The following is a 25,281-nucleotide window of genomic DNA, read 5'->3' as shown; positions in this document are numbered from 1 at the left end:
AATGTACTTTGTGGATAGCCCTCGTATATTAGTGGGAGATCGGCCATAGATCATCTCACTGTGTGGGGTGTGTGTGGAGCTTGTCCGCACGTAGTGTACGGTACAGCTTCCCTGCGTGGTGCCAGTTATTCGGCAAGTGTGTTCCAACTGGATATCCAGTAATGGTGGCTGATTAACATGGGCTCACCTGTACCGTTGTGTTTGCGTGTACTTGGCCATAGATGTTAGGTCCTTACAATTATGTCTTTTGGTCTTTTATGTTTCCATCTATGGTTGTGGTCGTAGTTCTCCAGATTCAGAATAAACGGGTTCTGCGAATGTCTGGAGTTTCTGTATAGTCTTGTGGTGAGTTTTTGGATTACCTCCGTGAGAGTCTCAAGTCGGTATTCCCGGTGAAGATCCGCGATGCGTGTGTATCGTGGAGCATTGCTTATGATTTTGAGTACTTTGTTTTGTATGATCTGCTGACGGCGCAGACGTGTGGGCGCAGCGTATCCCTAGACAGGGGTTCCTCGCGACTGCGCGGACGGCGCAACCCGACGGGTGAGGTTCCGTGGTTTGGTTCAGAGTAGGAAGCAGAGGAGAGATGAGGGCACAATTTGTTTTCTCATCTCGGGAACGACTTCCAAGATTTTATTAGAAAACACTCCATTTTTCATCTTCGCTGCTATAGACTACATGGGCTGTTCGAAAAGTAAGGTCCATTCGGTCGCGAAATGGAAACTGCACTATCAAAAATGTTTTACTTGCAGCAATTTTGCCAACCCTTCCAGCTACTTCTCTACATATTCGCCGCTCCGAGTTAGTCATTTGTTGTAGTGTCGTACCAACTGTCCAATACCCTCGCCATAGGAGCAGCTGCCTGTGTTTCTCATCAGTTCTCTGCGATGATAGGCATCTCGTTTTTTTCCCTCTATTGTTTTCTTGACACTTGATACAGGTAGGCCGGCAGCGGCAAACTTCGCCGCCCTTCGGCAACAGATATCACTAGTAGTACACATGAAGACACAGAGAAACAAAACAAAACGGTGGATAAAAGACAGTAGACACACAAAGTAAAAGACATGTAGGAGTTCACAGGCGTAGTGAAAAACGTTCAGCACTCGTATATGAACATAGACGCCTAGGTTTCCGTTATGATAACAATAGCAATAAAATACGTAAAACGTTTTAATTCGATAATTTATCTTCGTCGGCTCATCGACTATCCCTACTCATATCTTCAAGCAAATCGAAATTTAGAGAAAAATATCATTTGAATAGCGTTTGTCGCAAAATTTGAAATACACGTGTCATGAAATTGATTTGAGAACTATAATATCAACAATGTTTCACAACTTTTGGAACATCACAATTTACACAAAATAAAAATGGAAATGTGTACTCACCTCTGTCAGTATTTTACTTCACACTCCGTCTTAGACGGATGCTGGTAGACCATAAAGGTAAAGAGAGGCAAAAGAAAAAGGTTTCAACTTGGCTCTTGTCTTGAGGCGATGTTCCTTCAGCTCAGATTTTTGTTTGTAGGATTACCTAGGGCTTTCGTTATATTGGCTACAGTGCGTTTCAGATGAAAGAATCTTAGAACTGTCCGTTTCGTCTGCCAGTGCGTCAGTTGAAACAATAAAGATATGGTTGTCGCTTCTGATTAATTAATTAACCAATGACTAACTGCAACAGGATTAAATATTTCAAAAATAAATACACTTGTACCCCAAGTAAGAACGAAAGTATTTTCTAATGCAACTCGTTAACTATAACGAAATTCCTCCTTTGCATATGCCACTCAGTTATTCATTACGAAAACAATTAGGGTACGAATTATTAGTTATCTTTTCTCTTTACAGTATTTACTGACATAGGTTAATTCAGTCAATGTAATAAATCGTCACAATTATTACAGATTATTTTGTTTGTCCCTATACATCTTACTCTACAACAAGTTTAGAGAAAAAGGGGAATAATTAATGATGACCGCCCCTTTAAAATACATTTCACAGCTATATTTATAGACAGATTGTTAATAAATCGTTGCTTTTGCTGGGCGTCACTGGGATTTTATTTTTCAAATATCGCGGCGGATGCCTGCATATGTGACACCCCTTACATCTGGTGACAGAAAGGCGAACTAGTTGGTTCCTTGCATCTCCTCTAGGTTGTGCCGACGTCTATTCGCATGTGTTTTCGAAATGAAAGGGAGAAAATACAGTGTCAATATTTGCTCTTCTCAACTTATCCCTACATTAAGAGGCATGTCTTTGATGAGCATGTTTCGACAATCGAGCAAGAATTTATCTCGTCCAGCTCGATTTTTGAAAACATGCTCATCAGAGATTTACCTTTAAATGTGCAGATAAGTATCATAAGTATTGAATAAGTATACATCCCCACTCCTACAGAGTTTTGCTTCTGTGCGCTAAGGGGTCATAGGACAAGTTCAGACGCCCATTCTAGACTGGTGATCCCTGCTCTAAGCAACAAATCCGACAAGAAAAGTGATTACGCGGAAGGAAGATCTTCCGCTGAATAAATAACAACAACGACTCACCTCTCCCAAACGTGCGCAGAATCACTCAAAACTAATAAAACTTCCGCAGCTTACATGCTTGTACAGCCATAGTCTGCAGATGGTTCAAATGGCTCTAAGCACTATGGAAGTTAACATTTGAGGCCATCGGTCCCCTAGAACTTAGAACTACTTAAACCTAACAAACCTAAGGACATCACACACATCCATGCCCGAGGTAGGATTCGAACCTGCAACCGTAGCATTCGCGCGGTTCCGGACTGAAGCGCCTAGAACCGCTCGGCCACCGCGGCCGGCTCACATCCAAGGAAACATGGCATTCATTGCATATTAGTTCGACCTACATGGATAAAAAGTGTGCTCTGTAACGGTAACACGATCAAGACCTTGAAAACCACGAGTTCACTGTGTTAAATGTCAGCGTGGCATTTCGCTTCTGGACATTCCACAAGAATAGTCGAGGAGAGGTATGGGGGGCGTCGGTGAGACACCGGACGGGAGTAACTAAGAATATCGTTGTCTAAAAACTAACTGTGACATGATGATGAGTAACGTTAATGAGGAGCTTATGGAAACAAGGATATTCGGAAAATTCCCAAGTTAAGCAACCTTTGGGAACTGACATTCTGTTTATGCCCCCCGTCGGAAATTCGAGTCCTCGGGCGTGAGTGCGTGTGTTGCCCTTAGCGTAAGTTAGTTCAAGTTAGATTAAGTAGTGTGTAAACCTAGGGACCGATGTCCTCAGCAGTTTGGTCCCATAGGAACTTACCAAAAATTTTCAGATTTCAGTTTATGAAAATCTCAACAGCCATCTCTTTCGTAAATACCGGAAAGCTCCGAGTGCGTGAGTGTTTCATGGAAAAACAGAATAGACGCTGGAAAAACACAGGCGCATCAAAGAACGCAGCAAGTCGAACTTCATTGTACATAAGGTCGCAGTACCATAAATGTCTCACAGTATTGTTAGAGTGCACATACGCCAATTTTTACTCCAGTTGACAACAATGCATATCGTAACACTAAAATTTTATTACGTGATAGTGATATCTTTGGCGTTACCACTTAACACACTTGAGAATGATTCGCAATTGAATCTCAGCCAGTTTTGATAGTGAAACTACAGCATTACTGGTCACTGGAGGGTCAGATTTCATTAAACACACGTTATGCTACTGATTGCAGCACCAGAGGAAGAAAATTAAGTTAGGCGAGGAAATATTGATCACAAAAAGGGACTCGCCAAATGCTGAAAACCCGAAAAAGAATAGTTTACTAATGTTTTACGCGGACCAATTTGGTAGATAATAGTGAGTGACCTGACCGGAAAGCGGATTGTGTACAACACCTGCGAGTACTAGTTCTCAGTCAACACAAGTTGAACAATGTGTCGTAGCACATATTCTACTCTGAGGTTCTCCCTTTGACGCACAAATTTTCACAAAACGATAAATTTACCTCTGAAATTAAACGCAGCTCAAATATGAATGAAAGGGTGATTTTCAAACACACAGTTCGTTATTGTTTTCTGTAGCTATTGTGCTCAGAGACCATCGCGAATGACAAGCTCATCAGTCACCAAGCGGCGTTTCGCTGCCATTGTGCTGAATACATTTACAGAATTCGATGCGATACAGAAACGATGCAAATCTATTTCGATTTGCTCTGATGGTGTGGTATGTCACCTCGAAATCCCTTATTGAGTATCGAAATCCTTTTATTACGGCGTTATAGGCCGTAGTTTTACTACTAGTGCCAAGATAGGTGAGTGGAGAAAAGGAGAGTTCGATTCATAGTCTAACCATGCTGATTTGAGTTTTCCGTTGTGTTATCAGTTACAGCAAATTCAAAGTGGATTATTAAATAAAGAAAGCATCGGGGACTTTCTGAGAAGCCCTTGTGAATTTGCTTTTACGCATTGTTACAAATGGCCAAAATATCAACAAGCTGTTGAATGTAATGTTTCCTTTTACAAGTGCAAATAGGAAATTCCTCTAAAATTCCATGAATCCAAGTGTTATTTGGATTTAAAGATTGTGCAACGCTTCAGATTATTGGTAATAACACGATACAAGCCAGAACTTAGAACGTTCTGCGTAGGTATGATGTACGAACCACTACAATTTTCTGAAGGTCAGTTCGGAAGCAGACACACAGCTTGTAGAGATACTGTAGATTGTAGGACGAGACACAGTTAATAATCGAACTGCAAATAAAGTTAAATATGATCCGTTCTTCTATCCGTCTTCTTGGAGCACATCCAATAATAACATATACGAGTTTATACTTGAAATATTTCTATGTGACTAATAATGACAACACACACTGTATGTCTCCCACTTTAATGTTCAGTAAATTTAAGTAATAGAATCTTAGAAAACGATAGCGTTTAAAAAACAGTGCACCACGGGAATTTTCATTTTTAAGGGAACCTTACATTTCTAATACGAGTTTGAAGACGACAAAGACCAATTCATGATAAATGGCCCACATTTTGCCCTCGAGTCAATGCCATAAGCAAATAATAATGACGTAAAACCTAAATAAAATGTCAAAAATCACAGTCTGGCTAGGGATACCATCTCTTCCAGTGTTTTCTGTTTACAGCGCCTTCGTGCACTCTAAGATGACGCTTCAACATCCATAAACAGCTCTTAAAGAGGTAATGTCAAAACACAGTTACAGGAACCTTCCCACAGTAGTGAGTCAAATATACGTAGTTAGCATTATCACCCGCATAACAGTCTTCAGCTCTACGTGTGTATGCTGTCTCAGCATGATTAATAACGCCATGTACCCACCTGTCAGGTCGTTCTCCCTGTCTTTTCATACATCTTGGAATCCGTCAAAGATATTCTTTGATCTACCATGCATTTACACCTTTCGGTCATTTCCATGCCATTTTCATCACAGTCTTAATTACGTCTGTCTTAAATTGCAACAAATAGTCGTTCTTATGCGGATACGGAGCACGTCTTTTTCACCGCTTTTTTCGCCACTGATGAGAACTGTGCACTTGTTGCTATCAGCGGCCAAAACAGCGGTGAAAAGGTTGTGTTCGTATAACTACGTCTTCCACTTCTGTGTCTTTCTTGATACATCTGTTTATTCTTGTGACTAATTTCCAAAACGCGTTTTTCCATTTCTTGCTGAGCAGCCACCATTTCTGTATAAAAGTCACCGTCTACTTCCATCAATCAAGACTGCTAACACGGATTGTGACGATTACTTTTCAGGCACGTCGACAGCTCAATTCTGGGATCCCCATTTAATTTACCTACAGCACACTAGGCCATTTCTACCTTTCTATTTTTGTACTGCCCATAAAATCCTCTAAATGCAAAAACTTGTGATCTGGTTCTAAGAATTATTGCTCATTTGTCGAGTTTGTCGATGTGCTGATTAGCGTAAAGAAAAAACATACATGGTAGAACGATGAAATCTGTGTTTAAAATATACTACGAAGAAAGAAAAGCATGAGAACTGAGTGAAAAAACTAAAATAATGAACAAAGTGTTCATTGGCGTCCAGCTACCTCAAATGCTAGGAATGCCATGAGCTTTCGACAATATACCTCTCTGCCATGGTGAATTCGAATGACTGCTGATGGCCTGCTGATACTCTCTTAGCTGCCGGATGTAACGTCTCTGGTGTCCACATATGTGGCTATACGTTGACTCGATGTTAAAGCCTGTTGTGCTAGGAAAATTTATAAAATACGTATTTGTCCAGTCATGTGGGTGATGATGCTTACTAAACAGGGTGTTACAAAAAGGTACGGCCAAACTTTCAGGAAACATTCCTCACACACAAAGAAAGAAAATATGTTATGTGGACATGTGTCCGGAAACGCTTACTTTCCATGTTAGAGCTCATTTTATTACTTCTCTTCAAATCACATTCATCATGGAATGGAAACACACAGCAACAGAACGTACCAGCGTGACTTCAAACACTTTGTAAGCGAGGATACATGCTTCCACCCTCCGTCGCATGGAATCCCTGATGCAGCCCTGGAGAATGGCGTATTGTATCACAGCCGTCCACAATACGAGCACGAAGAGTCTCTACGTTTGGTACCGGGGTTGCGTAGACAAGAGCTTTCAAATGCCCCCATAAATGAAAGTCAAGAGGGTTGAAGTCAGGAGAGCGTGGAGGCCATGGAATTGGTCCGCCTCTACCAATCCGTCGGTCACCGAATCTGTTGTTGAGAAGCGTACGAATACTTCGACTGAAATGTGCAGGAGCTCCATCGTGCATGAACCACATGATGTGTCGTACTTGTAAAGGCAGATTTTCTAGCAGCACAGGTAGAGTATCCCGTATGAAATCATGATAACGTGCTCCATTGAGCGTAGGTGGAAGAACAAACTAAAATGAGCTCTAACATGGAAATTAAGCGTTGCCGGATACATGTCCACATAACATCTTCTCTTTTTTTGTGTGTGAGGAATGTTTCCTGAAAGTTTGGCCGTACCTTTTTGTAACACCCTGTATATACACTCCTGGAAATTGAAATAAGAACACCGTGAATTCATTGTCCCAGGAAGGGGAAACTTTATTGACACATTCCTGGGGTCAGATACATCACATGATCACACTGACAGAATCACAGGCACATAGACACAGGCAACAGAGCATGCACAATGTCGGCACTAGTACAGTGTATATCCACCTTTCGCAGCAATGCAGGCTGTTATTCTCCCATGGAGACGATCGTAGAGATGCTGGATGTAGTCCTGTGGAACGGATTGCCATGCCATTTCCACCTGGCGCCTCAGTTGGACCAGCGTTCGTGCTGGACGCGCAGACCGCGTGAGACGACGCTTCATCCAGTCCCAAACATGCTCAATGGGGGACAGATCCGGAGATCTTGCTGGCCAGGGTAGTTGACTTACACCTTCTAGAGCACGTTGGGTGGCACGGGATACATGCGGACGTGCATTGTCCTATTGGAACAGCAAGTTGCCTTGCCGGTCTAGGAATGGTAGAACGATGGGTTCGATGACGGTTTGGATGTACCGTGCACTATTCAGTGTCCCCTCGATGATCACCAGTGGTGTACGGCCAGTGTAGGAGATCGCTCCCCACACCATGATGCCGGGTGTTGGCCCTGTGTGCCTCGGTCGTATGCAGTCCTGATTGTGGCGCTCACCTGCACGGCGCCAAACACGCATACGACCATCATTGGCACCAAGGCAGAAGCGACTCTCATCGCTGAAGACGACACGTCTCCATTCGTCCCTCCATTCACGCCTGTCGCGACACCACTGGAGGCGGGCTGCACGATGTTGGGGCGTGAGCGGAAGACGGCCTAACGGTGTGCGGGACCGTAGCCCAGCTTCATGGAGACGGTTGCGAATGGTCCTCGCCGATACCCCAGGAGCAACAGTGTCCCTAATTTGCTGGGAAGTGGCGGTGCGGTCCCCTACGGCACTGCGTAGGATCCTACAGTCTTGGCGTGCATCCGTGCGTCGCTGCGGTCCGGTCCCAGGTCGACGGGCACGTGCACCTTCCGCCGACCACTGGCGACAACATCGATGTACTGTGGAGACCTCACGCCCCACGTGTTGAGCAATTCGGCGGTACGCCCACCCGGCCTCCCGCATGCCCACTATACGCCCTCGCTCAGAGACCGTCAACTGCACATACGGTTCACGTCCACGCTGTCGCGGCATGCTACCAGTGTTAAAGACTGCGATGGAGCTCCGTATGCCACGGCAAACTGGCTGACACTGACGGCGGCGGTGCACAAATGCTGCGCAGCTAGCGCCATTCGACGGCCAACACCGCGGTTCCTGGTGTGTCCGCTGTGCCGTGCGTGTGATCATTGCTTGTACAGCCCTCTCCCAGTGTCCGGAGCAAGTATGGTGGGTCTGACACACCGGTGTCAGTGTGTTCTTTTTTCCATTTCCAGGAGTGTATACATTTGACGCACTACCGCGTAAATGTCTACTATGACTGTGTTTTGACATTACCTCCCCAAGATTTGTTTATGAATATTTAAGCCCATCTTAGAGCGCACGATGGCAGTACAGACAGAAAACACTGGAAGAGATGGTATCCCCAGCCAGACTGTGATTTTTGCCATTTTATTTACGTTTTACGTCATTATTATTTGCTTATGGCATTGACTCGAGAGCAAAATTTGGACCATTTAACCTCGTGATCAGTGAATCATTCACCGTGCTGAGAAACTGGCTGCCGTGTTGTCAGCGATTTTTATTTAAAGAGATTTTTAATAACACTGTCCCAGAACCATTAGTGCGAGAGGTTGTCAAATTTGACACTGACCAGGAAGTACTTGTCATGGATGGCAGTCCAAGATCATTTTATTCATTATTACCGACTGGAGACTGTACATTATTATTCAACTAAAATGATATAGCTGGGTATATGTGTATGTCTGGTAGCTGACTGGAATTTGATGAAACGGCCACTCTGCAGCACATCGAAGTCTTCATAAAAATTCCTACAGCACACAACATTCTAAAAATAACCCTTCACTTCCCTCTTCATTAGCTAAACAACAGTATAAGGCCACATATTAATAGAAATCAATGCTGTTCTTGGACAATGTAATTACCTATGGCTGACAACGGGTCATTACAAGTGAAACAGACGGGTTCCTCTCGTCGTGGCAAAAGCAAATCACTCCTTAAATAGCACCGCCCTATATGAAATCGATCAAGGTCCTTGCGGCACGCTTCAATGACTAGCACTCGGTACGCTGAAGCTGCACAATCTTACTGACATGCCACAAGAATTTATCGGTCACCTAAGGTCCGTTTCTACCTACAGTTGCATAACTTTTTACACAAGCCGAAATGAAAGCTTTCAGCGAAGTGGTATGTTTCACACATCCTTCCAAAAGAACGGGTCTTATTGTTAATTATCCTGTATGTGAAACAGTGGTTGCCTTGCCATCTTTTGTAATAGCGAATTTTCATAACCGAAGGAGGGGTTATAACCTCATTGGAATTAATTTTTACGGAGGCTGTTAAAAATTAAGAGAGCATTTAAGAGTGATCGTAACTCCCTCCGACAATGAGTTCTCACCAAAAGTAGACTCTAAATATATACAATATCAGTACATCGTCAGGTTTTCGGTTTGCGTAATTCTTCAGTTGAAGGTGAAATTATAGAAAAATTAATTGAAATTATAAATTTCAAATATCAGTTCACTACCAGTAGCTAATTTCAGTATTTTCCGTACTGTAATTAATTGAAATGTTCACAAGCGATTCATTTCGCTGCGAATGGACGCGAAATTAATAGAAGTACGACTATACTTCTTCTATTTTCCTATTTCTCTGTTTTTCTGTTTGTAGCTATTATTTGCATATTTTAAACATTATATTCAACTGGAAATCATTTCTTTGCCTGGATAGCAGCGCGTAAGAGTAAAACTAACGGTGCTTGAAACATAATTATTGAAATGCGAACTATTTAGAACTATTCGTTGTCCCATAGTGCTCAGAGCCATTTGAATCTTGGATGTGATTTTCCGATCATCCCGAAAATTGTCCATTTCAGGACAAAATAAGCGACCTGCTGTTCGACTGTTTCTTCCTCGAAAACTGGTGTTTATTTTAGCTACAAAATCCATGTTTTATGCCTATCTAAGTACCCATTTAGCCCTATAATTATGTAATTATTATAGTTATTCAGCGTAGGTCTTCGCAAAAGAGGAATCATCAGCTAAGTTGGATGCCCGAAAACAACATGATTGAATCACACAGAAGAAATAAGAAAGAAGAAGAGGAGATAAATTTATCGCACGGCACAGAAGCAGATGCCACGATGTTAAAACGCGCCTTGGAAAGTGTACCGCACAACAGATAAATGTAGCCAACTGAAGTGACACACTGAGCTTCATTTCAGTATCATATACGCTTCACGAAGCCAGAGAAGGTGAATGATGTAACAGGAAAGACATTTTCTATAACCTATATTTCCGGCATCTATCCAGTAGCTCCTCAGTCTCCTATGACGACCATTCGTTTCTGTCTTCATGACGAACATTCTCTGGCTCAAACTGATTAGGCAAAGTCACGCTGGCACAAATGTTAGATGTATTGCGTCTCTTCGTAAACCTCGCACGCTTCACTGTCAACGTCTATTGCCGAGTTGTAGCACTTACGGGTGGTAGGAGAGTCTACCCACCTGAAGCAGACTCGAGCTCGCAATTAAACCTGAGTAGTGCGGACTCCATGTCGAAATAAGAAATTCAGTCTGGTACGTGCCCGCGATAGTCACCTCACCAGCACGCCGAGTGCTATTGTAACTGTCAGAATAACCTTTTAATGCTTTCCGATCCTGATGTTGAAGCCAACGCAATCGAAGCAGTTAATGCAGATTTCATGGGGCTATCGTTTTTAAGGCTCTGTCGTTTCTCGGAAAAACGTAGTTAAACAGCTCTATTCTATGATGTATCAGACCTTTATTACGCTCAAAGGTTTTTATCCGTGTGTAAGCATCCACTTCTCGGAAAACACTCGCGGAACAGTTAAAAGCGGGAACATTCGTTTGATCGGCTCTGTATGCACTGATTAACTGGCGTGTAGTCGTTACGTTCACAGGTCGGGAGCAAACGCGCGATATTGGAATAGTGTGGCTACGCGATACGCTGCGGAATCTGTTTGCTTTTCATAACAGTGCAGGATTAGGGCCCTCTGATGTCTCAGCCAATTAATTCGACAGCATTATGATTTTTCGGAAGTATAGAAAAGCCGTTCCAATTAAATCTAACAGAATAAGCAGCTTTTACATAGTACTTTGAATTTTATACAAAGCAAACAGACAATTAATAGAAGCGAGCATGAATTTAGATAGGTCGCAGTGGTTATTTATAATGCTAATGAGTGTTTCAATTGCCGTCATAGGTAGATTTCCGTTTTTTGACGTAATTCATTTTGTTATCACGTGTGATTCTTGACACGGTTTCACCATATTCGAATGGACTTCCCAAAAAGAATGTTTCTGACATTTACTTGGGAAAAATAAAAAGCCGCCAGTATTTTACTGAAATTTGTTGTTTGGTCAACTCAGAAGTGGTTTCACACATATATGTCCATCTTCAGATGACTCTATTTACATATTAAGCACTGCATGGTGTGAGCACCATGGCATCTGTGCACTGTGTGAGAAATGATTATTACATCGTTAAAACCTCGTCTGTTTAGCTGAAACAGATGTATTAGCTAGAAAGACCTGCAAATATCGTTGACAGCAGCTATTGACTCAGAAATCGTCATCGGGTTGCATGGTATTTAATAAGAAGAATGGTTTGGGCGTAAAACAGCAAGTAATGATTCATTTCATATACACTATCTGCGCCTTTCATAATAACGGAACGAGAGTAAAAGTGCTTGTGTATCCGCACTTAGTCACATATGGCGAGTTCAATGGATCGCCGTCCACAACTCGCTGTCTAACAATACCCGAAATTCAGCAGTTCTGTGTATTCACTGCACCCTGTAGTGTAAACTGCGCCTCATCATTCCGTAGAATATTGTTGGCCAACGCCCGTCAACTTCGATCCGAGCCAGCAACTGAAGACCAAATTCAGAACGTTGCTGCAGATGATGAGGTCCAGTTAGTAAATAGTGTCTCAAGTTCCATGCGGCTTTTCGCGGATTATGCTGTAGTATACAGACAAGTTGCAGCATTAGAAAATTGCAGCGAAATGCAGGAAGATGTGCAGCGTATAGGCACTTGGTGCAGGGAGTGGCAGCTGACCCTTAACATAGAAAAATGTAATGTATTGCGAATACATAGAAAGAAGAATCATTTATTGTATGATTATATGATAACGGAACAAACACTGGTAGCAGTTAGTTCTGTACAATATCTGGGAGTATGCGTACGGAACGATTTGAAGTGGAATGATCATATAAAATCAATTGTTGGTAAGGCGGATGGCAGGTTGAGATTCATTAGGAGAGTTCTCAGAAAATGTAGTCCATCAACAAAGGAGGTGGCTTACAAAACGCTCGTTCGACCTATACTTGAGTATTGTTCATCAGTGTGGGATTCGTACCAGGTCGGGTTGACAGAGGAGATAGAGAAGATCCAAAGAAGAGCGGCGCGTTTCGTCACAGGGTTATTTGGTAACCGTGATAGCGTTACGGAGACGTTTAGCAAACTCAAGTGGCAGACTCTGCAAGAGAGGCGCTCTGCATCGCGGTGTAGCTTGCTGTCCAGGTTTCGAGAGGGTGCGTTTCTGGACGAGGTATCGAATATATTGCTTCCCCCTACTTATACCTCCAGAGGAGACCCGAATGTAAAATTAGAGAGATTCGAGCGCGCACGGAGGCTTTCCGGCAGTCGTTCTTCCAGCGAACCATACGCGACTGGAACAGGAAAGGGAGGTAATGACAGTGGCACGTAAAGTGCCCTCCGCGACACACCGTTGGGTGGCTTGCGGAGTATAAATGTTGATGTAGATGTAGATGCTGCGCCGTCTAGATCGTGTACGGGTACCAGTATAAAATAGACCGCAAAACTTCTCGTACTGCTGAGCATGGGACAGACAATTCTTGTGACACTGCACGAGCACTTACACTATCCGGACCATGTGTTGCATGATCAGTTACAGGGACAGCAAACGTGTCAATATCTTACACTGGAATAGGACGCCATCCACTTCCAGGTGCTATACCAAACTCATCCGTGTTTTAGAATTTCGTTATCGTCTCAGTTAAACCATTTAATGACGTTGGCCCGCTACTCAGACCTTTCAGTCGACGATACTCTCTCAATGTAGTGTGTCGCTGCCGTTCACATAAAACAGTTTTGTTGCCTGTGAACGATCTCTGTTCTCGACGTCGATACCGTCCATTCACGTCATGGCTTACCAAATGACAGCGTATATGTCATACCGTCGTACAAACAGTGCACAGCGCCAGAGTGGCACCTGGTGGCCAAAGCTGAAACATTTTTTTCAGTAGATCGGTTCCGCGTTAACGCATTACCATGTCTACGAAGTTTCGCTGCTATCCGATATTCAGAGCCCACACTGGACCTCCGTGAATAGCTGCGCTTTAATTACAACCACCCGGCACCTTCAAAACTTCAGTATAAAGATTGCCTCTCCTTTCCTAACAAAATAACACGAGCTGGAGGATTGTGAATAGTGTAGGAGGTGGTATTGGAGACAGATTCGAGTAAAACGTTCCACACAATATATGTAAAATTTTTATTGGTTACAGACATATTGCTGCTCACAGACACAAGTTTTCGTTTCACGTATCGGTACTTCAGCTGCTACGGATTTATTTCTCGATTGTCATTGTTGTTGTTGTTGTTGTTGTTGTGGTCTTCAGTCCAGAGACTGGTTTGATGCAGCTCTCCATGCTACTCTATCCTGCGCAAGCTTCTTCATCTCCCAGTACTTACTGCAACCTACATCCTTCTGAATCTGCTTAGTGTATTCATCTCTTGGTCTCCCTCTACGATTTTTACCCTCCACGCCGCCTCCAATGCTAAATTTGTGATCCCTTGAGGCCTCAGAACATGTCCTATCAACCGGTTCTTTCTTCTTGTTAAGTTTTGCCAGAAACTCCTCTCCAATTCTATTCAATACCTCCTTATTAGTTATATGATTTACCCATCTAATCTTCAGCATTCTTCTGTAGCACCAAATTTCAAATGCTTCTATTCACTTCTTGTCCAAACTATTTACCGTCCACGTTTCACTTTCATACGTGGCTACACTCCATACAAATACTTTCAGAAAAGACTTCCTGACACTTAAATCTAGACTCGATGTTAACAAATTTCTCATCTTCAGAAACGCTTTCCCTGCCATTGTCAGTCTACATTTTATATCCTCTCTACTTCGAACATCATCAATTATTTTGATCCCCAAATATCAAAACTCCTTCACTACTTTAAGTGTCTCATTTCCTACTCTAATTCCCTCAGCATCACGAGAGTTAACTCGACTACATTCCATTATCTTCGTTTTGCTTTTGTTGATGTTCATCTTGTATCCTCCTTTCTAGACACTGTCCATCCCGTTCAACTGCTCTTCCAAATCCTTTGCTGTCTCTGACAGAATTACAATGTCATCGGCGAACCTCAAAGTTTTTATTTCTTCGCCATGGATATTAATGCCTACTCCGAATTTTTCTTTTGTTTCCTTTACTGCTTGCTCAATATACAGATTGAATAACATCGGGGAGAGGCCACAACCCTGTCTCACTCCCATCCCAACCACTGCTTCCCTTTCATGCCCTTCGACTCTTATAACTGCCATCTGGTTTCTGTACAAATTGTAAATAGCCTTTCGCTCCCTATATTTTACCCCTGCTACCTTTAGAATTTGAAAGAGAGTATTCCAGTCAGCATTGTCAAAAGCTTTCTCTAAGTCTAAAAATGCTAGAAACTTAGGTTTGCCTTTCCTTACTCTATTTTCTAAGATAAGTCGTAGGGTCAGTATTGCCTCATGTGTTCCAACGTTTCTACGGAACCCAAACTGATCTTCTCCGAGGACTGCTTCTACCAATTTTTCCATTCGTCTGTAAAGAATTCGCGTTAGTATTTTGCAGCTGTGACTTATTAAACTGATAGTTCGGTAATTTTCACATCTGTCAACACCTGCTTTCTTTGGGATTGGAATTATTATATTATTCGCGAAGTCTGAAGGTATTTCGCCTGTCTCATACATCTTGCTCACCAGATGGCAGAGTTTTGTCAGGACTGGCTCTCCCAAGGCCGCCAGTAGTTCTAATGGAATGTTGTCTACTCCCGGGGCCATGTTTCGACTCAGGTCTTTCAGTGCTCTGTCAAACTCTTCTCGCAGTATCGTATCTCCCATTTCATCTTCATCTTCATCCTCTTCCATTTCCATAGCATTGTCCTCAAGTACTTCGCCCTTGTATAGACCCTCTATATACTCCTTCAACCTCTCTGCTTTCCCTTCTTTGCTTAGAACTGGGTTTTTCGTCTGAGCTCTTGATATTCATACAAGTGGCTCTCTTTTCTCATTGTCATTATTATTTTGAATTCAAGTTGAGAAATTGTGCATGAATTTTTCAACTATGATCGAAATTGTAGTTGTTGATCAATTTTTGCTTTATCAATTAAGCTGACGGAATTTAGTTACAAATGCTGAGTGCTGCTATGTGATACATGAGTTTGGCTTTTGTAATAGAAACGCTGCTGCTTGACGTGGCCCCGCAGGCGTCAGCTGGGATAGATACCGGGGGAAACATCAGACAGCACCCGAAGGCCAATGCTTTGAACACATGGAAGTTGTGGGAGGTACGGGCAGGCATCGTTTTTCTAATAAAAGCCTTTTTTTACCTTTAAAATTTTACAACTTCATTAACTTGATCCTAAAATAGTGAGTGAACATTCGTTATCATGAACAACAAGATCCTCAATATAGTTTGTTAATGAAAGTTCCTGAAGTATTTTAACAGATCAAAGAAGAGCTCTCAGAATGAATTTACAACGTTTAAAACTCAAAATACCTTTTTAAGCGAAGGAAAAAGTATACAAATTGCATAATGTAAGGTTAAATAAAAGATTCTTACGCCACATGGCAATACCAAAATTTTCGTGGATACGACCAGGCAATAAAATATTAATAGCAAAATTTTTAATTAAAACAACTTAAATGCTATAAAGTCTGATTACTATCGACGTACACTAAAATCCCGTAGCCACTACGATGCGCACAGTATCACAAAATATTTTCCTTCCTTTTAAACACTTTACACCATAAACATTCTTACATATGATGCATACTACAGCCAACACACTATGACAAATAATTAAGCATAGATATTATAATTAACCAGCTATGTGAAACTTTTCCATTCAAAATAAAAAAAAACACAAATAAACTCTTAAGCTCAGTGGGTACATCCGTTTAAAAATATACAGTACATATATTTTGATTTCGTCGTGGTCATGGGCTGTTGTGCACCGTGCTGACCTTCAGGATCACATGCGGCACGGAAAAGATTTTCCACGATGTACAAAACGTTAATATGGCGCAACCAACTTACACAACTTGCAAACTAGGATTATACGTCGATGTGGGTGCGGCTCGCAAGTCTTAAAACTGGCGAGGGAGTAGATGCTGAACACTTCGACTAAACCGCACCGCACCAAACAGTAGTACGGTGGGGTATACAAGAGACAAATCAATAACTGTTGCAAGACAGCCTCAGCAAGGCAGTAAGAAAATATTTGGGACTTTTAAAATTTTGAGAAGTCCACACCAAAGCGTCCGACCGAAAAGCTCCACAGTCAATCCTTCCCTTACTACAAACACTTAACAGTGCCTCCAAGGTTCACTCGTGGACACTACGAGAGTGTCAAATTACTTAGAACTGTAGATAACAGTTGAACACGCTGGGGCCGACGTAGGTTTCTTAATATGACAAGCAATGATTCGGTGTCTCATGCGGATCCACCTTCGATTCAAAACAGTCATTTACTTTAAAGCAGCTAAATAAATGACAATGCCGATATCAACGCTCTCTTCCCAGGCAGCGCTCTAACTGGAAATTGCAGTACCGAAGCAAAGCTTACACCACTGACACGTCTTGTATACGTCTCACCAAGGTGCACCTTTTCAGAATTCTTGTGTTCACCTCATGCCGTAATTCTCCGTCCGAACCCAAGGGCAGAACCAAGAAATCACTTCTCAGCTCTTGAATGGGCACACGATGATCGCCCTCGGGACAACGCCGGCCCTCCACACTATGATCTTCGAGCCCACGGCGTTCCGTCTCCAACAGACTGCTTCGGTGCGGGGCCCACCGACCAAGGGGCCTTGCCCTCCGACACCGACGTCGCTCCTCACGCACAGCCCCGAGCTAACTCACAACAAGCCCCTCCTTCCTCCTTCTGTCCGCCTCAAGGCGCGCCGGAAGCCAACTCGACAAAGACATGCGGCGACCAGAGAATCCATTCCGATCTTGATGTTGACATCGCGACGAGTACTGAGAAGGCGGGTGGTTTCTGCTCACTGCTGTCTGTAGAGCATCCTCGTACGGTAGACGCTTCCCCTAATCGCAGAGCACCAGATTCAAAATTGTTTAGTCGTGTCTTCACTAAACTGTGTGAGACTGGTACAGTGTTTGGCAGTCATATCTCACCTGAAAGTGCAAGTGATGACGATGTGATTGAAATAGAAGATATTATTCTATTGGCAGAACGTAGTCCTTCAAGAAGCGTACTCAGAATTTCCAACAGTGTCCGACATACAAGAGTTGATGTACATTACGTATGCACGGCCTCTGTCCGTGTCGTTTACAGTACACTGAACAGCTTCTCGGATGAGGTGAAGGTAGACGATCGCAGTTTTGCCATTGTATAGTTGCAAATCGCAGAATAATGTCATTAACACTCTTTACTGATGAAACGAGTTTCGCTTGTGAGGGTATCAATAACACACTTAGCTCAGATTGGTGATCCGGTGGAGACCCACGTCCCTTTGAAGTACAGTTCAATTTTCCATCCTCGCTATTATAGAATCTTCGTTATATACCCCGCATTCAACAGATTTCGGTCGTTAGCCATTTTGAAGAGCATATGCCTTTATTCTGAAAAAATACAGGCAAGAACAACGTGGTTTAGGAACACAGGCGTACGCACCTGAAAACGGAAGTACAGCTGATCGTGGTGCAGACAAGAGGGATTCTATAACAGACAGGGTGGAAAATGAAACTGTTCTTCAATAAATTTGTGGCTGTGACTCCAGAAATAAAAAACTTATCCCTTTTTGGAGACGTTTCCAGGAATGTTCTTGTGGTAATGTGGTGTGGTGTCTTATGACACTCAGTTGGTTGGGCGTGTTGGGTTACCACATCGTCTTACAGAGCTCCGTTACGTCGAGTTCCTTGAGAAAGAGCTTCCTGCTTTATTGACAGAGTTTCCGTTGACTGCAACAATGAAGAGGTCATCTACACCTTCTACACGTCAGGTACACATTGTCTGAACGGAACATTTCTTGGGAGATGGATAGGAAGAAAAGCTTACGTTTCTTGGCTACTAACCTTCCCGGACCTTTCCTGCTATAGATTTTCGCCAGTGGGGTGGTAGAAAGGCGAAGTGTGCAGAGGAAAAGTAAATGCAAGAGACAATCCTTTGAATTATGAACAGTACCGCCCTCATAAAAGAACGCTAAGGCCACATCCGAAGAGTCACACGTGGTGGTGTCAAGAGAATTCGCAAGTTTTAATTTAATCATTTGCCAATGCTTAATACGTTCTGTGGATTCTTGTTTGGTTTGCATTCTAGTAGCTAAATCTCTGCAACCAATAAAAATTGAACAAGCTTTGTATGGAGTGTGTTGTTTGATTTAGTGCTGCATGTGCAACCAAGTTCTAAAATATTTACTACTGCCCCTGAAATAGATCAGCGATTTTTATTTTTTATTTTATTTTTGTTTTATAGTATTTGCTGCCATCTAGTGATTAAGATAGGTCATGTTTCCACAATATAGTATGAAGCTTATTTGATTTCTTTATATTTTAACAGTGCTGAAACTTTAAATAATTGCAATGGAAAGCTAATTAGGAAATGGAAATTCCTTAAATTAACGATTTACGTAGTAAGAAGATAGGGAAATAGGGAGGATTGGAAAGAATTTAGGTTAGTAGAATTCTAGAGCCGATGCTCTCCTGGAGTGAGTATCTCAAAAGGACACTGAGACTCTCGCTCCCGGACAGCAGCTGCCCGATCTACCACTACACGCCATCCGAGGGCGAAGATCTCAGGAATACTTCTGAGCCTTCCGGCCTCATATGGCATGATCCTACATCTAGGTTAGGTTATAGCCCGTATTGCGCTCTGCATTTGTTTGCCTGACGCTTCAGTGACTGTACATTTAGTCCTGATCCTACGTTTGTCCCCATCTTCGTCTGTGCCGCTGTCGTCTGATCTGTTACCACCACTACTGACGCCTGCCTCGCTAGTATTGTCCGTAGAATCATTCGTCGCCTGTGCTCGTTGCCGCTCGTTCTCTTGTCAGCCTGTATACAGCACTCTAGATATTCAGCAACAAAAAAAAAAAAAAAGCGCCAAACAGCCGTGCAGATTGAGAAGTTATTTTATTTTATTTTCGCTACCAGGTTCGGAAACTCAGTATGCATTATCAGGCCCCATATGCACCTCCCAAACATTCGATAGAGGCATACTCGGGCCATCTCTTTGTGTATGTCGTGAACTCTCGAGTGCTTCCTTCGAAGACCTGGGCAGTCAAGTTCTCGGAGGAAACACTTGGGTGTTCACGACATCCAGAAACGGATGGCCCCAGTACGCCTAGATCGATAATTTTTGGGAGGTGGTATGAGGCCTGAAGATGGTGGCATACTGGATTGTCGGAACTGGTAGCGAAAATAAAATAAAAAACTTCTCAATTTGCACGGCTGTTCCTGGCGAATTTCATTGTTAAATATTTGACCAGCCGCTGCCCCACGTCCAGAATGAAAAAAAAACAGAGAGTAGCTATTCTGTTTGCACAGGCGTTGAGATCGGTTCACGAGGTGTGGTCGCTAAGTGAATATGTCGTCCTGCGAATGCTAGTTTTTTCTTTTTCCTGTGGCCAACAGTCACAATATAGGAGCGTGATTTCTGCTCTCTACACAGGTACAATCAGCCTCCTGAGCGAAACATACATGTAGCAAATGCATTGTGTATGGCCCACGGTTGGTTAAGAACTGATTGGCATGTTTCATCCCAATAGCTCCCTCATGTTGGGGAAGAGAGAATATACCGTACGGGCCTATTCTCAGTTGTCCCACTCTTTTTGCGTGGATTCACTGTCCAGGTTCTAAGCTCTCTCAAGGTCTGTGTTTCCTCCCACAAGAGATCTCTGATTGCATCTGCTCTGCCCGTTTTCAGCCAGCATGTTGCCGCGGTAAACTTAACCCTAGGACGCCTAAGGGGGGAGGGGGGTTCGTTGAACCCACAATTTTTTTATGTCCCCTGCTTTTGCCCAAGTAACTTTCATAGTACATATTCCCTTTGAGTTATTATTTGTTGGCTATTTTATGAAACGTTAGTGTCAATATATTTTATAGAAAATTCCTGCTTTGAAAGAAAAAATAAATAAACTTATGGGTCCAATAAACCCCTCCTTAGGCTTCCATGCTATAGAAAATTTCCCATAGTAGGATTTCGTATTTCTCATCTATACAACAATGCAAGTTAGTTTCTTGTTGGTTGGTATTCTTGATATTCACAATTATCGGTTTACTTTCAGAGGAAGTGATTGTTGATGTCAGTCAGCTGTTATTTATCTTGTAAACTTGCAGTGAGTTAGTGCAGTTCCTAACACGTAGGCCTCCAGTAACTTTGGTGTCCTACACAGCAAAAACGAAACAAAGTAAAAACTTACTGATGTTGTCAACAATGCACCAAGATAAAGGCTCTGTTGGAGGAGAGAAAAATAACACAGAGATAAATGCATATTGTAATTCCACTAAAGGTGGAATTATTACCATTGATCAAATGACGCGTATGTACACCTGCAAGAGGGGAACAAGGAGATGGCCTCTATCTGTATTTTACATTCTCATCGACATTTGTGCTATCGATTCAACCACCATATTCATCCAGCAACATCCAAGATGGAATGAAAAGAAACACAACAAACGGAAACTTGATCTTCTACAAGCTGGGATGAAACTAGTGAAATTGCAGGTAGAAGAAAGAAGTGCCAATGCAAGAGGGTTATCTAACCAAATTGTTCAATCAATGGAGACTATTCTACAAAAGAAAATCAAAGAAGTGACAACAGAAGCACGTCAGCCTCCTGCGGGGAAAGGTCGGTGCCATATATGTGTAAGAAAAGCTAAAACAAAGAAGCAGAAGTACAACAATCTAAGTAAACCAAAACAGAATTGTGGACAGTGTCATAAACATGTGTGTAACACACATTCAGAAAAAAATTGTGAAGTGTGTCTCTTGCCTTGAAGTTGAGGACTCTGAGTAGTCTATTGTATATGAACACATCTGTATTTTGTACATCTACATCTACATCTACATTCATACTCCGCAAGCCACCTGACTGTGTGTGGCGGAGGGTACCCTGAGTACCTCTATCGGTTCTCCCTTCTATTCCAGTCTCGTATTGTTCGTGGAAAGAAGGATTGTCTGTATGCTTCTGTGTGGGCTCTAATCTCTCTGATTTTATCCTCATGGTCTCTTCGCGAGATACACGTAGGAGGGAGCAATATACTGCTGGACTCTTCGGTGAAGGTATGTTCTCGAAACTTCAACAAAAGCCCGTACCGAGCTACTGAGCGTCTCTCCTGCAGAGTCTTCCACTGGAGTTTATCTATCATATCCGTAACGCGATTACTAAATGATCCTGTAACGAAGCGCGCTGCTCTCCATTGGATCTTCTCTATCTCTTCTATCAACCCTATCTGGTACGGATCCCACACCGCTGAACAGTATTCAAGCAGTGGGCGAACAAGCGTACTGTAACCTACTTCCTTTGTTTTCGGATTGCATTTCCTTAGGATTCTTCCAATGAACCTCAGTCTGGCATCTGCTTTACCGACGATCAACTTTATATGATCATTCCATTTTAAATCACTCCTAATGCGTACTCTCAGATAATTTATGGAATTACCTGCTTCCAGTTGCTGACCTGCTATTTTGTAGCTAAATGATAAGGGATCTATCTTTCTATGTATTCGCAGCACATTACACTTGTCTACATTGAGATTCAATTGCCATTCCCTGCACCATGCGTCAATTCGCTGCTGATCCTCCTGCATTTCAGCACAATTGTCCATTGTTACAACCTCTCGATACACCACAGCATCATCTGCAAAAAGCCTCAGTGAACTTCCGATGTCATCCACCAGGTCATTTATGTATATTGTGAACAGCAACGGTCCCATGACACTCCCCTGTGGCACATCTGAAATCACTCTTACTTCGGAAGACTTCTCTCCATTGAGAATGACATGCTGCGTTCTGTTATCTAGGAACTCCTCAATCCAATCACACAGTTGGTCTGATAGTCCATATGCTCTTACTTTGTTCATTAAACGACTGTGGGGAACTGTATCGAACGCCTTGCGGAAGTCAAGAAACACGGCATCTACCTGTGAACCCGTGTCTATGGTCCTCTGAGTCTCGTGGACGAATAGCGCGAGCTGGGTTTCACACGACCGTCTTTTTCGAAACCCATGCTGATTCCTACAGATTAGATTTCTAGTCTCCAGGAAAGTCATTATACTCGAACATAATATGTGTTTCAAAATTCTACAACTGATCGACGTTAGAGATATAGGTCTATAGTTCTGCACATCTGTTCGACGTCCCTTCTTGAAAACGGGGATGACCTTTGCCCTTTTCCAATCCTTTGGAACGCTACGCTCTTCTAGAGACCTACGGTACACCGCTGCAAGAAGGGGGACAAGTTCCTTCGCGTACTCTGTGTAAAATAGAACTGGTATCCCATCAGGTCCAGCGGCCTTTCCTCTTTTGAGCGATTTTAATTGTTTCTCTATCCCTCTGTCGTCTGTTTCGATATCTACCATTTTGTCATCTGTTCGACAATCTAGAGAAGGAACTACAGTGCAGTCTTCCTCTGTGAAACAGCTTTGGAAAAAGACATTTAGTATTTCGGCCTTTAGTCTGTCATCCTCTGTTTCAGTACCATTTTGGTCACAGAGTGTCTGGACATTTTGTTTTGATCCACCTACCGCTTTGACATAAGACCAGAATTTCTTAGGATTTTCTGCCAAGTCAGTACATAGAACTTTACTTTCGAATTCACTGAACGCCTCTCGCATGGCCCTCTTCAAATTACATTTCGCTTCGCGTAATTTTTGTTTGTCTGCAAGGCTTTGGCTATGTTTATGTTTGCTGTGAAGTTCCCTTTGCTTCCGCAGCAGGTTTCTAACTCGGTTGCTGTACCACGGTGGCTCTTTTCCGTCTCTTACGATCTTGCGTGGTGCATACTCATCTAACGCATATTGTACGATGGTTTTGAACTTTGTCCACTGATCCTCAACACTATCTGTACTTGAGACAAAACTTTTGTGTTGAGCCGTCAGGTACTCTGTAATCTGCTTTTTGTCACTTTTGCTAAACAGAAAAATCTTCCTACCTTTTTTAATATTCCTATTTACGGCTGAAATCATCGATGCAGTAACCGCTTTATGATCGCTGATTTCCTGTTCTGCGTTAACTGTTTCAAATAGTTCAGGTCTGTTTGTCACCAGAAGGTCTAATATGTTATCACCACGAGTCGGTTCTCTGTTTAACTGGTCAAGGTAGTTTTCAGATAAAGCACTTAAAAAAATTTCACTGAATTCTTTGTCCCTGCCACCCGTTATGAACGTTTGAGTCTCCCAGTCTATATCCGGCAAATTAAAATCTCCACCCAGAACTATAACATGGTGGGGAAATCTACTCGAAATATTTTCCAAATTATCCTTCAGGTGCTCAGCCACAACAGCTGCTGAGCTAGGGGGCCTATAAAGACATCCAACTACCATGTCTGAGCCTGCTTTAACCGTGACCTTCACCCAAATTATTTCACATTTCTGATCTCCGTCAATTTCCTTCGATACTGTTGCACTTCTTATCGCTGTAAACACGCCTCCCCCTTCACTGTCTAGCCTGTCTCTGCGGTATACATTCCTATCTGAGTTTAAGATTTCATTACTGTTTACGTCTGGTTTCAGCCAACTTTCTGTCCCTAGTACTATATGGGCGTTGTGACCGTTTATTAATGAGAGCAGTTCTGGGACCTTTCTATAGACGCTCCTGCAGTTTACTATTAGCACATTAATATTGTTATTACCTTTCGCATTTTGCCTACTCCTACCTTGCCGCGTCTCAGGAGACGTCTTGTCGGGCCTAGGGAGGGAATTCTCTAACCTAAAAAACACCCATGTGCACTCCACACGTACTCCGCTACCCTTGTAGCCGCTTCCGGCGTGTCGTGCACGCCTGACCTATTCAGGGGGACCCTACATTTCTCCACCCGATAGCGGAGGTGGAGAAATTTGCACCCAATTTTTATTGTAATATGTCAATTTTTTATTCACTCAATCCAATATTTCTAACAATTAACAACATTTATAAACCGATGCCATAGTTAAAATACATAAACCATTTTGAAAGTTGTAATTTTTCGTCAGTAAACTTATTTAATACCTGTGGGCTCGCCGAAGCCCCCCCCCCCCCCCCCCCCCCCAGGCATCCAAGTTAGAAAAAAAGGCTTGGGCGTCCTCGGGTTAATAGTTACGTGTATCGGGTATATCCCGAGCACCACGCACAGAGGACGGTGATAGAGGTGTAGAGAAAAAGAGAGAAGGAGAGACGTGCGGTAAGTGGTGTGTTGTTTGGTTGTCAGGGTGCGCGTGAAGAACGGCCTGCGGCTGCTGGGCGCCGAGGCGAGCTCGGAGCGCTGGAACGTGACAGCGTCGCTCAACGGCAAGCACACCGCCGCCACCGTCACCGCCTTCCGCAGGGACAGCCTGGCCGACGCGCCGCCGCAGCTGCAGCCCTCGCCGCACGGCAAGCCGGGGTGAGTCAGCCACTAGCGTTCCCTCCCGGTCCTGCTGGCGTTTTTGCAATGTACAGGGTGTATCAAAAAGAATCATCCGATTTGGTACGTCTACAGGGTGATCCATTGATCGTGACCGTCGTAGTTCGCTACACGACGACGGGGGCGCGTCGAGTAGTCCCCTGTTCGATAGGTCGAATAAACTTCAGTTTATGAAGTACTGGCCTGTCCCACGTGCCATTGGATATTCGAG

At 43.1% G+C, this 25,281-nt stretch overlaps 1 protein-coding gene across 1 annotated transcript in view; it reads left to right on the top strand.

The window, feature by feature from the left end:
• LOC126439376 (transmembrane protein 132E) overlaps positions 1–25,281 on the top strand; it is a 242,407-nt gene that overhangs the window by 50,123 nt on the left and 167,003 nt on the right. Inside the window, exon 5 of the mRNA XM_050090568.1 lies at positions 24,876–25,049. Coding sequence (XP_049946525.1) covers positions 24,876–25,049 — 174 coding nt within the window. The remainder of the gene's footprint in view (positions 1–24,875; positions 25,050–25,281) is intronic.

Source organism: Schistocerca serialis, chromosome 1 (genome assembly GCF_023864345.2).
Source record: "Schistocerca serialis cubense isolate TAMUIC-IGC-003099 chromosome 1, iqSchSeri2.2, whole genome shotgun sequence".
NCBI classification, from domain to species: domain Eukaryota; kingdom Metazoa; phylum Arthropoda; class Insecta; order Orthoptera; family Acrididae; genus Schistocerca; species Schistocerca serialis.
This window is presented reverse-complemented; position numbering and strand designations above follow the sequence as displayed.